At 40.2% G+C, this 14,210-nt stretch overlaps 1 protein-coding gene across 1 annotated transcript in view; it reads right to left on the bottom strand.

Annotated features, from left to right (window-relative positions):
- Positions 1-455: 455 nt before the first annotated feature.
- Positions 456-14,210, bottom strand: part of scfd2 (sec1 family domain containing 2) — an 80,286-nt gene continuing 66,531 nt past the window's right edge. The window contains exons 6-9 of the mRNA XM_058639382.1: positions 12,404-12,549; positions 7,667-7,801; positions 3,936-4,055; positions 456-1,170 (exon numbers count right to left, since the gene is read on the bottom strand). Coding sequence (XP_058495365.1) covers positions 1,078-1,170; positions 3,936-4,055; positions 7,667-7,801; positions 12,404-12,549 — 494 coding nt within the window. The 3' untranslated portion in view covers positions 456-1,077. The remainder of the gene's footprint in view (positions 1,171-3,935; positions 4,056-7,666; positions 7,802-12,403; positions 12,550-14,210) is intronic.

The following is a 14,210-nucleotide window of genomic DNA, read 5'->3' as shown; positions in this document are numbered from 1 at the left end:
CTTGAATCAAAAGAGACTCTTCTGAGAATTGCGAGCTCCGAGAAGACGACTTAATTACATTAAGCACTGTTCTCAATTAAATCTGTATTTGAGTACGTTAGAGGTCTGTTTATTTACAGTTGACAATTTAATAAGTGAGTCCCGAGTATCACCAAAGCTATAGTGCACCACAGAAAACAACGTTTCTGCGTTTCACAGAGTGTTGGAGAACACGAGAAGTGTTAAGACAACGCTGAGCAAATGATCAGGCTCACAGCAGACTGTGTGAAACGACTCGTCAATTACTCACGTCACCACGTCGGTGAGAGCGGACACTGACAGAGAGAGTGTGTATTCTCTGTTCACACTTCCACCTGTAATGAGTTCACACACACACACACACACACACGTCTGCTTTTAATGACAAACAACAGATACTGACATAGTGTCAATAAAAAAGAAAGAAAACCCAGGTGTATTAGTCATTGTTGAGTTATATTATTTATTATTAATGTATCTAAATCATAATCTTGTCATTTTACACCGGGTGCTTCGAAAGATGTGACATTGTTCTGTCACCTACATGAACATATCATTTATTTACCATTTCCAAGAAAGATAAAGCCAACCCAGTGTCTCCCAGTCCTCCTGTGCTGCATGTTTTAAATGTTGCCCGGCGCCAACACACCTGATTCAAATGAAGGGCTCGTTATCAGGAGCCTGATAACGAGCCCTTCATTTGAATCAGGTGTGTTGGCGCCGGGCAACATTTAAAACATGAACAAGTTCTCTCACAGTTCTGTCTTGAATTCAAAAGGACCAGAGTGTAAAGAATTAGTGACATCAAATGGTAATTAACAAGGACGTGGAAAAGGCTTCAAATGCTAAATGATTTTTACATTTTTAAGTGATTATAGAAACATACTGTTGGGCAGTATATTAAAATTCCGACAAAAAAAAAACCTTCCTAAATGTTACACACCGGATCTTTTACTATCTTAACAAACAAAGCAGGAATGCAGCTTGTGTTCCTTGATTTTTTTTTCCATTTACAGCCTTTGTTTGCAGTGCAGGAGCCATTTCACTGATGATTGTCCTTTATACACCAATATCAGGCGTAAGTCTTTTGGTGGTGAAGAGCAACTCGGGAATATCTGTCGGCCTCAGCAATCTGGTCGACACAACCAGCACCTGGAGTGAGAAACAACACCGGCATTTAGGTTCAAATTAAGGTTGGTTTAGCATTCTCATTAGCTGGTGTGGAGGAGCAGCAACTCTTTTAAGTGTGAAACTCGCACAATTACAATGAAGTAATGAAGCAATATGCAGACTGGTGCATGAGGACAGGCCGTTGCCCTGTTCTCATTTTCTAGGTGTAATAAGTTTTTGCTGGTGATATTCAAACAGATATTGTGAGGATGAAGCTCTCATAGAGGATTTGGTCATGTCAGAGGACATGTTGTCTTCGTTGTCTTTCAAACCTGTATTTTGTTCCAATTCAGGGAGTTGTATGTTACAATGTTGTACTTAACCTGAGTTAGATTCCTTTTCACACTGCAGTCTAGCCTCTCAACACTACATTGTTGTAATTAGTGCTGTGATTGGTCAGAATGTTGTGGGAAATTTGGCGTTCTCTGGATGGTGATATACCAGTGTTCAGTACATGAACAATTTGAGAGAGCAACTAGGCTACGCAGAGAAAACAATGCCTTATATCTCATGACGATGATGATGATGATAAGAAGACGCACGGCTGCTGCATCCGGACACCTGCGATTAGAAGACTGTTCAGGAGGCATATAACGACCTAATCACCGGACAGATTGTATTCCGAAGACGCATCAGGTAAGCTGCTTGGTTTTATAGCCCGTTTATAAGCCTAGACTCTTTTCAATGTGTAGCCTGATCTCTGTTTACCAAAGTTGTTTCTGGCAGTGGCACTGTCTGTTGGTCGTACCGGTCTGTGGGTAAATGCAGCTGAATAAATTGTGTACACAGAGTGCATGTGATAAGGATCTTATTAATTGCTTAATAACAGATGATTTGACAGTTTTTATTTTAGTCTTTAATACGTCATACATCAATACTTCAGCAGTGCGTTTAGTGTGTTTTAAGTCATGCCCTAAACTCTGGTGAGATTTTTCAGGCTGCATGTGTGAATGCAAGTGTTCTCTATGGAGATTGTCTCTAGTATAACAGTTAATGTCTGCGTGACTTCATGTGAAAAACGTAGCAGGAGAAACTCCAGAGACTCTGTCCAGAGACTGGCCCACCTAAAATGTCTGGCTTCTGTAAAGAACGACCTACAGATGCTTATTAAGTCGCGTAAATATAACACTACAGTTACATGTGAGGGATTCATTGTAACCACTGGGAAGTCAAGTTGTGCAAAGAAGAAAAACAAATCCGAAGTGGGTGAAGACTGAAGCTTCAATTTTTCTTATGTGTTGATACACAGATTTTTGAACACACACACACACACACACACACACACACACACACAGTATGTGGATGCAGATGCAGGTTCAGCTGCAGTTTCTGTGGTTTTATGAGGATTGTTAGCAGCAGACTGAGCTGACTTGCACACTTTTGCCGTGCTTTCTCATCAGAACTGGAACGACGGCTCTCTTGTTTTTGTATAACAGAGCAGCTCTGTTCCTCTGCTGCAGTGTTGCTTTAACTCCAGGTCAGTACCTAAACTTGGCACCAGGCCTGTCTGTAGAGTCTGTTTCTGAGGAATTTTGTCCAAAAAATGAAAGAAGAAAAACTTTGCTGTGTTTGCAGTAGAGGGTCGCATTAAGAAGACGACACAGAACTAGATACCTAGATATCTCTTGTACACAGTATGTTGTGTATGTGGTCAGGTGAGAGTGTGTATCTTAAGATGAGTAGGTTATTATATAATCTCATGTGTATCTAGTTTTGCTGATTACAGATGGAAGGCTTTGATCCTTACAAAGCCTTTCATTGCCTCCTGCCTTTTTCCCTCAAAGCCTGTTGTTAGGACAAACCCACATTATACAGCCTGATCTCTTCTCACTCCACTGACACAGAGAAAATGCATTCATCTGCATGTGTTTAGGTGCCACAGTGGACTGCATATGTAATCGGCACTTAAACTGCCCAAAACACGATCAGGCAAACACAACAACTCATGTATGTAATTAATATAAGTGTAGAAATGAGATCTACACCTGGTCTGACTGATGTCTGATCAGTGAAAGTAGGTCACTGTGCGTGTTCATTCTTTGCCAGGTAATAAATGGGTCCTCTTGTCACCTCAATGTGCCACAAACTCAGCAGAAGATATCAGTACGAATGCAGATATTTATCTCTAAATGATGAGAGACTGAATGATTTAAAGGCTATTTGTCATTGTTATTATTATGTAATTATTTAAATTTCTGTATTTATGATGTAAACATTAGACGAAATAAACAGAAGTTTAATAGCAACAGGGACAATTCAAATACACCACAAATATACCAAAAAACACAGGCACATACAGAACAGGTACTACTTGAGTGTTGTGCATTTAATTTAATTTATAGGTCACATATTCAGGCTTTAAAAATGCTGTTTTTTTCATCTTCTTATGTGTTGTTGAGTCAAAGTTCTGATTAATTTGATATCACATTTTTAGTAGTGATATAAAGTAGCAATAGTTGTGCAGAAGCATTTTTCTTTGTTTTTTGTCCATAAAAAAGAGCCAAGTGAACTCTGAACTGTCACATACTTCCAAATTTCACAAATTCAGTTTAAACATGTTTAGTACTTATTGCTCAGGTGTGTTTATATAGTCGGTGAAGATGATTTTTCCCCCCATCAGATTGCCTAGGTTGTGCTGAAAAAAAGGATATAAGAAACTCTATATTGCACATTCTTATACCCTCTGTATATACTGTACGTTTAAACATAGTCATGGAAATGCTCTGTGTAAAGTGGTTCCTGCTCACCTGAGTCCCAGGCTTGAGTGCGGAAACAGTCTCTTTGATGAGACGAAGCTCAGAGGGTGTGACGCCTCCAACCACAAGGAGCAGGAGCACAGAGTTGTCGCTGGGATGTGGACGACTCACCTGGAGTTAAAACGGGACATCGTGGTTGGTCAGTACTTTTTTTTAGGTGTTGAAAATAACAACCATAAGGCTCACACAGTAGAAAACCTTTTTTTTTGTCCAGGGAGCACTTTACCATTTCTTCTCATTATTACTACCTGTGGTCATCTCTGTGTTTTGTTGTTGAGTCACTGCACAGCTGGACTCCTGTGATATTGCCAGGACATAGGTCAACTCAGCAGACAATGCCTTCCCACACTAGTGTTAGGATGGCTGACACGTGGACATGTAAGCAGCCACACACCCCTCGTACGACACATGCAGACTGGCAGAACAACGCCTGCGTCGGTACCTTCACACAGACTCGGAAATTTCCTTGTGCAACACAAACAATTCTCAGCTGTCTATTGGAGATGAATTTTAACAGCAGGGTTAATGGCTTAGTGCCATTTGTTGCGAGCTGCAGACAAAACCTGTCCATGCTAAGCAAGCAAGGAAAGCTATAGGGAGGCAGCCCTGAGGTGAGCGTGACTGTACACGTGAATCACCAGACGGCAGGGGGTAAAGCCTGCGGCAGTTCAACATGTGTTCCATGATAAAAATGTGTGAACAAATGCTTTCTAGTGTATTTACTCTTCTTTAGATTCGATTGGCATATTTTAAAGAAGATTCTCTGGCACGTGACATCACAGATATATGAGCCACCATCTGTGTTTTGCTTGTATCCAAAGAAGTGTCTGCACCATGTGTACTGCCATGCGTTGTACAGGGAGGGAGGAGCTTATGGAAGTGTGTCTGCATGGGCAAGTGTGAGCTGAAATGTGCCTTCAAGTGGGAGGGGGAGGAGTAAACGTTGAACATTATTCTATATTCATGAGGAGGAGAGGAAAAATGTTCCTCACTGAAATGTGTTTGTGTTTTGGACACACACTACACCCACTGTTGTCAATGCAAGACATCAGACCACTTTTATTGTGCCTTTTTATTCTGCTTTTTTTATTCCCGAGTGCCTGAAGATCATTGAAAAAAAAGCTTTGTCGCTAGAAATGGTAAGTAAAGGCTTACTACAAACATTTTTGAGATTAAAAGAATTGCAACAATTGAGCACTGATTGGTGTGACAAAAAAAACCTGAAACTACAGCAAATCTGAGGCCGCATTCACAACGGATTGGAAGCGTTCACTTCAGACATGTAGTTGATGCGATCTGCCCGTGATCGGATCACTGAGGGCGGATGTTAACACCAGGTCTGAATGGGGTTGTAACAGCTCATTTATTTCGCGTATATAAACGTAAGGAGATGCAACTTTGCCAGCAGGCTGGAATGAGTGCAAGATGCCTCCCAGTGGAGGTCGGATGCAGAGGCGTTGCAGCCAGTTCTCGGACCAGAGCCTTCAGTATTTTAGGCATCGAGGGAGCGAGGAAGAGGAAAGCCATCCGCAGTACCACCAAAGCGGCAGAGAGGGCCTCAAGATGGCTGTGGCTTAAAAGAGGAGAGCCATGGAGGCATGTTTGTTAAGCCATCTGGACACAAGCTGGGGAGGGTGTATGATGCTGAAAGACCCGAAACGCCCGATGATTTCAGGAACATCACTGAAGATGTGTCCAGAAGCATCAGTAGATGTATGTACACAGGAGTCAGAAGAAGAAGAAAACAACATGTTACGTTTGTTACTAGTTTGTATCCTTTCATTAAGTCCCAATCAATCTTTCAACTGACCTGTTAACCACTGTGAAAAGGGTATAACAGAGCCTTCCATTGAACAGCTACTTGTTCTGTGTAGTTGTATGTATTCTGTTCTAGTGCCACAGGAAGAAGAAGGCACTGCTCCGAATATTAATTGCATACCAAAATAGTTTTTCATGGTTGAAGATGACCCAGATGGTCATGACCCACTCAGAGCATAACTAAGTGGGCCTGTAACCCACCAGTGGAAGCCACTGCACTCAAGTATTCATCAAGTCTTATAGAGGATTGTCAGATGGACTTTTAGAACAGATTCTTTTTTCCATGGTTGCTCAAACAGCAGAGGTTATTTGTAAAGTAATATGCAACACTGCAAAATGAGATATGCTGGGACTTTAAACACATACTTGCTGGTGTTTGTTAAATAGAGAAGATGTGATTGACTTTTGAAGGAGCTAGGGCCTGGACCTTCTGCTACTAAACTTAGCACAGCAGACACGCATTACATTTGAACACAGACAGATAAAGACGAAATGTAAAGCTACAGTGCTTGAGCCCAGTGAGTAGTGATGTATACATACTGTATATATGAACATAAACACTAAAGTATACGCTCGTTCTGTGGTTAGAAATACAATTTTTACTGTGTGTGTGTGTGTGGGGGGGGGGGGCAAAAGGGTGTGTGCTGCTATAAAATGCTTCAACTTTTGGTTTATAGGTTTGTCTGACTTTGTGATTCTAGAGCCAAGTCTCTTAATTTGTGTAAACCCAGGACACGTCCAGAGTAATTTTTTCTTCTATTTGACTAAAATATTAGTACAAACCAGGAATTCTGACCGTTTCATTCCCCCATGATACATTCACAACTTTGCATGAAAGAATACGTTAAATGATTGAAAGAAAGAAACTTGTTAATAACAAAAGGTTCACATCCAGTGTTTCTGCTCCTGTTGAACCTGGGCTTAATCTTCAGATCCAGAATCAAACTAGGCTAATGCTGCGTCATAGTTACAGAAGAACTAACATTCTGTAAGATTAGTCATTTAGTTTTGCAAATTAGCAAATTTGCAACCCCGACTCCATCCATCCATCCATCCATCCATCCATCCTGTTAACCATCCATTTTCTAGTCACTGGGGGAGCTGTGCCAATCTCAGCTGACATAGGGCGATAGGCGGGGTAAACTCTGGCCAGTTTGCCAGTCCCTCATAGGGCCACAAACAGAGACAAACAACCATTCACTCTCACACCTACGGCCAATTTAGGATGTCCAAAAATTGGCCGTAGGGTGTCCAATTTACCTAATCCCCATATTGCATGTTTTTGGACTGTGGGAGGAAGCCGGTGAACCCGGAGAAAACCCATGCACTGTCCCTCAAACTTGATCATTTCTAATACTGTCCATTCTGGTCACTCACAACAAAAATCTCTGCATCTTCAGCTCTGCCACCTCCAGCTCCGCCTCCTGTCTTAAAACCATATATCATTGCAGGTCTCACTACAATCTTGTTGACCTTCCCTTTTAAGTGTAAATACTTTTATTAGGGTGAGATGTTTTGTTGTCATACTTAAGATTAGGACAATGAAACAAGTTTGTGTGTGTGTGTGTTAGGGCTAAAGGATTCGGGAAGATTTTTCTGAAAAATACTGATATTGTGATTTGATTTGTGTGATTTGTCAGCTTTAGTTCAATATTCACTGCATGTGTAATGGATTTAGAGTGAGAAGGAGCACTACCACACAACTCGGGTGTGGGTGTGATGAAACCTTATAAATATGATTTACTTTCTCGCACAGTATATGAGTTACATTTTAATTATTTGCATAGAATATAGAACAAAAATGAAATAGCTTTCTGTGCAAGTGCATCGTTTCAAATTGGGGTTTTGATTTGAAACCACTTAACATGTCAGCCTTAGTCTGTGTATTTTAAGTAATTTCTTACCTTCATGAACATACTGAAGCCGGTCTTTAACAGGTCTGTAAGACCTCCGGACATATGCTCGATGTCAGGGCATTCAATTCTGTCGGGGTGAAAGACTTCCTCCAGGATTTGGCGCAGGAAAGGACGATAAGTTGCCTGCGAAACACAAAAAGCACAAAACAAACTTGAATGTAATGTTTAGTTAGTGCTCAAAATATCTGCAGGACACATCAGGACACATCAGGGAGCTGATCTGTTTTTAGATATGGAGCTGCTACAGAATAATGAATGCAAAAAGATTGTTCAGAGAGTGTTTTCCAGTTGAGTGTTCTGTTCTTGTAGCCTCTGCAGATACATTGGATGCATAAAGAGACCAAAACACACTACTGATGAATGAGTCATTTCAGGATGAGGAGTTACAACACTACAGCAATCAGAACAAAATATGCAACGATGAATGTGGCTAAATTTAGTACATGGTCAATTACGATCAGGTACAAAAAACCTAATTCAGACTCAACACCCCTCTAGTCTTTGAAAGTGTTGTTCCACTGCTGCTAAAAATATCATCCACACTAGCCTCATGCTATATTTATATTCATTAAAAACATGCCATTTATTTGTATAGCTTTCCTTATCCATAAGTGTTTTTGTGTGCTGATGAAAAACATTGTGCTCAAATTTCTCTTCAAAACAAACACACTGATATCATCATATGACCGTTCCCTGCGTCTTGCTTATGCCTCAAGAATCATGAGCTGACAGGCTTTCACAATCACAGCAATCTGTGATTTCTATCTGCTCAGTTTAAGCAGAAAAGTCAGTGCATGTTTAACATCCTTGTGTGAGGTGAGCTGTGAAATCTCCAACAAAGCCTCACAAATGTATTTTAATGTTGTTAATTTATGAAAGAGTAATCCAGCTCTTTCTCTCCTTCTACCCAGAACATAGTGTGCCATTTATAGCCTTCAAAGTCAGCAGGTCAAGGGTTCAAGACAGATTTTTTTTTAAGGGAGTGAATTCTTCTGTCCCAGATAAGTCTTGACAGAGATTTATTTAACTTCTCTGAATAACAAAGGTCCTAAAATAGACAGGCAATATCTTCCCATACTGGAGCAATGCATATCTTTCCTCATTTTACAGCAGACACAGATTTAATAATTAGATTGCTGGCATAGGTTACTGAAGTCATATACAAAGAACATCTGAAAACTCTACTACTACAAAACTCTTGATTTGAGCATTAAATGTACACCTACACATTCAGTGTTACCTAAATACTAATGCATCCAGGTGTCTCTGCCCACATACGTCCTCTCACTCCATGATGGAATGTCAGCATTACTGTGGCACAGAAAACTCACAGACTCCCATTCCTCCCACTCTAGTCCACGAGGAGTGCGCAAATTAGGGGGAAAATCTGCTTTACAGTTTTATAAATAGCTAATTATATAAACTAACCTTTTTCCTCCACCAACATGACTCTGCTATATGGGTCAGCGCTAGCAGTAAACCCATTAATGATTCACTTGTAAATAACATGCTCATGCATGCACACAAACAACACGCAGCATTGCAGGCATAAACGACAAACACAGCCCACGGTCACGCACACATTCCATTTTCATCTGCTTGTCAGGAAGCTTTCCAAACGCCCGCACGATACAAACAGTGCTAGAATTAGTCATATGGTAATACACTAAAAATAAAATTCAACCTCCTAATGGTTATATGACTTGAGCAAACAGTCGAGTGGCAGTGACAAAAAAAAACAGTCACAACCAAGAGGTAAACTAGATCTATAGTCACAAGCGTTCTAAGGTGACCCCCAAAAATGTGAAACACCTGTTAACAGACAGTCAAGTAAGAATTAGGAACACTGTAAGCACGTAAGGGAACTACAGTGGTCATTTGCATATCAGAGAGAATATCAGTTCTCTCTGCTTAAAAATACTGTAGAAACATGACAGTGCAAAAAGACCTGCAACCACCACTGGGTCAGTGATATAACGTATGTTTATAAACCTGCAACCATAGGAACAAGGCTTACACAAACTTAAAAATAAGCCATAACTGAATTATTTGTGTATATTCATACATACATACATACATACACACATGTCATTTGTGCTTCAACAACACTACACTATATTTCACTATTCACAGTTTAATAGCAGTGGTAATGACTGGCAATAATAATGTGTAGAACAAGGGTCCATGATGGGAACAGAAGACAGCACCATTCTTTGGTGCCAAATTCTGAGCTATTGTTTAGTTTCATTAAAATATATGATATAATTAACAGAATTTTCAAAATTCTGTAAAAAATGCACATTAATGTGCGCTTTCATCCACTGCTGTTAAGCACATATTATTCAGTTAGTTTCCAAGAGATAAGAAGTAAGTAGTGCAAATGTCAGATTTATCTTAGTAATTTGAATACCTTCTTGAATTTTCTGTCTTTCCATTCAGGTTTTCTGAAAACAGGCTGATGGAAAAACTTCCTATTGATGCAGTTTTCACCTTGGTGAATGAACGATGAATGAAAGATGCTTGGACAACTGCCATCATCAAGTGGTTCTCATACAAGCTCCTACGCTTCACTTAGGTCAGTACACTGCAACTGTTACATGCTTCATCACTCAGACTTCATTGATGGTTGTTTTTCCAAGGAAATCTTTCAGTCTTCAGTTGCTCACAGCATGACGTGCGCAGGAAATGTGAAAACTGATGGCAGCATGAGACCGTTCAGAAAAGACAACTGTGAAATGTACACAAAAAACACACACTCAACTCACACACACTTACATGTTATTACCCCAGCATGACAGCATGCTGGGGTAATAACATGTGGTCCCATTGACCCACTGCACTGCTGATTATTCCAGAATTTGTGCGAACAAAAGTGAATCAAGATCTCCTCAAGACATCTTGACCGACACATATCGGCTTCTGCGGTGGAGCGGAGACGTGTTGATGGGCTGATAGATTTCTAATATTCCCCAAGAACAGCCAATAGTTGACAGCTATCCTGCTGTTTATCATCAGGATCATTCCCTGCGTCATTTTCATAATTCATCAGGAACAGGGACATTCAGTTCTGTCCTAACAGAAAATCACAATGATGCTCTCATGCACGCGCCAAAAAGTCTATTGACACGTTTTGGCAAAGATGACATCATGTTGTGGGGTTAATAAAAGGCCATTCTTAGGATTACAACTATGTTATGATTATAAAAAGCCTTTATACACATGCATAAGCTCAAACCGAGGGTTTTGATATGATTTTGTTAAGAAATGTTAATAATGTCCAAGTTTTGTGTTTGCAAACCTGTAAAATATTGAAGAATTGCATGGGGAATTTGTACATGTGTAAAAAATGACGTAAACATCTCAGTGTAAACTCTGTAAAACTCCTGATTTTGCTTTTTGACGTTGAACAAACTTTATTTTTGCTCAGGCTGCATGTATGATCTCCATAACTGCACAACATGAAAGCAATCATGTGACATTTAGGGAAAATATTTATGCCTTTCCTCCCAAGAGTTAGATAAGAAGACTGATATCACCCGCATGTCTGCAGGAACTTCCAGTCAGCGAGTGGTTAGCTTTGCTTACCAGAAGAAAACAAAGTGCAAGAGCAACATATGACCCTTAATGTCCCAGACTATTTAATGGTTGGGACCAGTTTCCGAGAAATCAAATCAGGTTCGAGATCCAAACTTAGTATTTCTTTCCACATCCTGTTATAAGAGTGGTTGATCCTCTCAAGTATGGCATGGTAATATGACCCTTTTCAATGATTTCTGTATCATACTGAATAGTAAATGTAAGTAGTTGGCTAAAATATGACTGAAAGTGATTTCTACATTTAAACCTCATGGCTTTACTGAAAGATATTATGTAAGACATAATGTTTAAAAAGACAAAAGAAGAAGACAGACATAGAAGATCCTTCTGTGCTATAGCTTTTCTTCAAAACCATCTGTACTGCCAAAAACATTTTATTTACACCATTTATATGGCAAAGAAAATCATCAATAGCAATTGCCTTGCCATCGGCTAACCTTTGTGTTTCCGGGTTCTTATTCTCTGATGAAGGGGACTCAGTCTATGTGAAGGACAGTGGCCATGTAGCTGCTTCTGTTGAGAAGCCTTTTCATAAGGACATTTCACAAAGAGAGGCCTTTCTTGGTTACATAAGCTCCAATATACAGCACATACAGAGAGTTTATGCAGAGTGATGGTTCCCAAAGTCTGGATCGGGACCCACAGATTGTGGGAGATATTTTTTGGGTCCCCAAACAAATGTGCAGAATTTTCCCAACCTATTAATTAAGATTTATGTGTATATGTTTGCATGTAAACAAAATGAATGGTACACACAGTAACTTGCACATGCTGAAGCAAACAGGAAGTTGATTCTTTCCTCCGCAGTCGTTTGCTTAGTTCCACAGAGAATGAGAAACAACAATGGCGCAAAGAAAGGACAAGGATTTCATTTATCGAACCGCAGATGAGGAAAGCAGGGGTCAAGGAGTTTTTACTTCCACAGCCGACAGTTTCGTTGCAGTTATTGTTTCCAAAGGTCTCTGTTTTTACCCGTTCAAAAAATACAGCCTGAAGTCAGCAGCGTTTTTAAACTTCTCAATTTTTGGGGCTCTGAAATGCTGGAGCAACATGAACGACGGGCGTATGAGGAGCAACATTTACATGTTTTAAAAAAAGCGGAGTAGTATGGATGTAGCCTGGTCTCACCTGGTGAACTCCATCGCTGGCCGTATAGACGGAGCGCAGCTGCTTGAGGTGATCTCTGGTGTGGCTTAAACCTTGGAGGGTCTTGAACATGTCCTCCATTGCAGAGTGGGCTCGCTCTATGGTCAGCTCCTCTGGATTTGCACAACCTGACAACACACATATACATGGACCCTGAGTGAATGGAATAAACATTCATAAAATCGCATGCATGTAAAGTCATAAGAGACGAAAATCTTGAAGCAGTTATTATGACCACAGTTTGCACAATACATTCACATAAAAATCCTGCCTGAGGAAGGCTATTCTTGCTGTAAATTGCACCATGTTGCATTTTGCAGGTAATTTTCTCAGCTGGGTATTCACTGAAGCCAATTATCCAGGCAAACACACAGGGGCGAGAGAACAAGAGTGCCATTATTCGAGCAGAAACACTGCTGTCTAATGAAAAGCTAATGTTCCCTCCAATCTAAAGAAGCGAGTTAGGATTTGTTGTGAAATACATGTGAAATGACATTAGATAAAAGGACAGAGAACCTTGACAGAAGGTGGGGGCTGCAGGAAGAAAAGCATGAATATGAAAATAAGGAGAATTATTGAAGATGAAAGTCAAACAGTTGCCAACAGGCAGTTTACAGTGCTGTTGGCAAAGTAGGTCATCTGGTACCAGCACCTTTTCCCTATGTGTCTCTCTTCTGTTAACAAGAAGGTCAGCCACATTAAAGCAGCTATAAACTGAAGAACAGCATCAGTCCAGCAGGGAAGGAGAACATTGATGAGGTACAAACATCCGTCATGACCTACTTACATTGACTGGAACTTTAAGCTCCCACTTCCTCTCTCAGTCAGAGACTGTGAACTGGATGCTTAAGTTTAAGAAGATTAAGCTGCAGGAGCAACTTCCTGCACTTTTCTCCTTCTCAGGGTATGTCGGACTGGACTGCATCAATGAAAGGATGATCATGATTACAATTCTTCACCCAAATTCTAAATAAAACTGAGCTGAACTTCCATATTAACATGAAAAATAGAAAAACAAACTACAACAAGAAATGTGTAACAATGTAACAATCTATCCATTATGTAAGGCGTATGCTTTTGAGTGTCATGGGAAGAGCTGCAGACCTTGAGTGAATGGCATTGTACACCAAGGACAGGTTGCATAACCAACATACAAAGGCTTAGAGGCAATTTAGAGTCTCACATTAACATGATAAATAATAAACATCAAATCTACATGTCTTTGGCCTGTGGGCTTAAGGCTCCTGGCCACAGCAGGATCTAAACCAGGATCTGAACCAGGATCCCTCTTCATGTGAAGTAAAAACATGGTGGTCCATAATGGCTAATTCTAATTCTTGGGTAATGAAAAACAACAATTCATGCAAAAGGTGCACTTATTTTATCTTCTAGTTCTGCCAAATGAAAATCATTTCACCTAGATTTTACACATGTGACCATTAAAGAAGTAAAAACCCAAAACTAAGTCCCAGTACAATCTTCAAGATTACATAACAACATATGAGCTCACATGAATATGTGAGTTTTTAAAAGATAAGATCTAACATTCTCACGACATGTGGTAAAAACTATCCTTTACACACACTGTGCTTGTAACCAACCTACTGTAAAATGATGGACTCTCAGTGGGCAGTTATGTCACACAAAACACCGTCCCCTCAGGACTGTAATGACAGGGTAGGATTGAAAACCGACCGTTTTAGTTTATCAGGCAAATTGTAGAAGCCAAGGTATATTTGAATGGCAGCAGAGTGAGTTAACATACACTGAACAACTGTGACCCAGGTCT

This window comes from Solea solea, chromosome 9 (genome assembly GCF_958295425.1).
Source record: "Solea solea chromosome 9, fSolSol10.1, whole genome shotgun sequence".
In the NCBI taxonomy this organism is placed as follows: domain Eukaryota; kingdom Metazoa; phylum Chordata; class Actinopteri; order Pleuronectiformes; family Soleidae; genus Solea; species Solea solea.
This window is presented reverse-complemented; position numbering and strand designations above follow the sequence as displayed.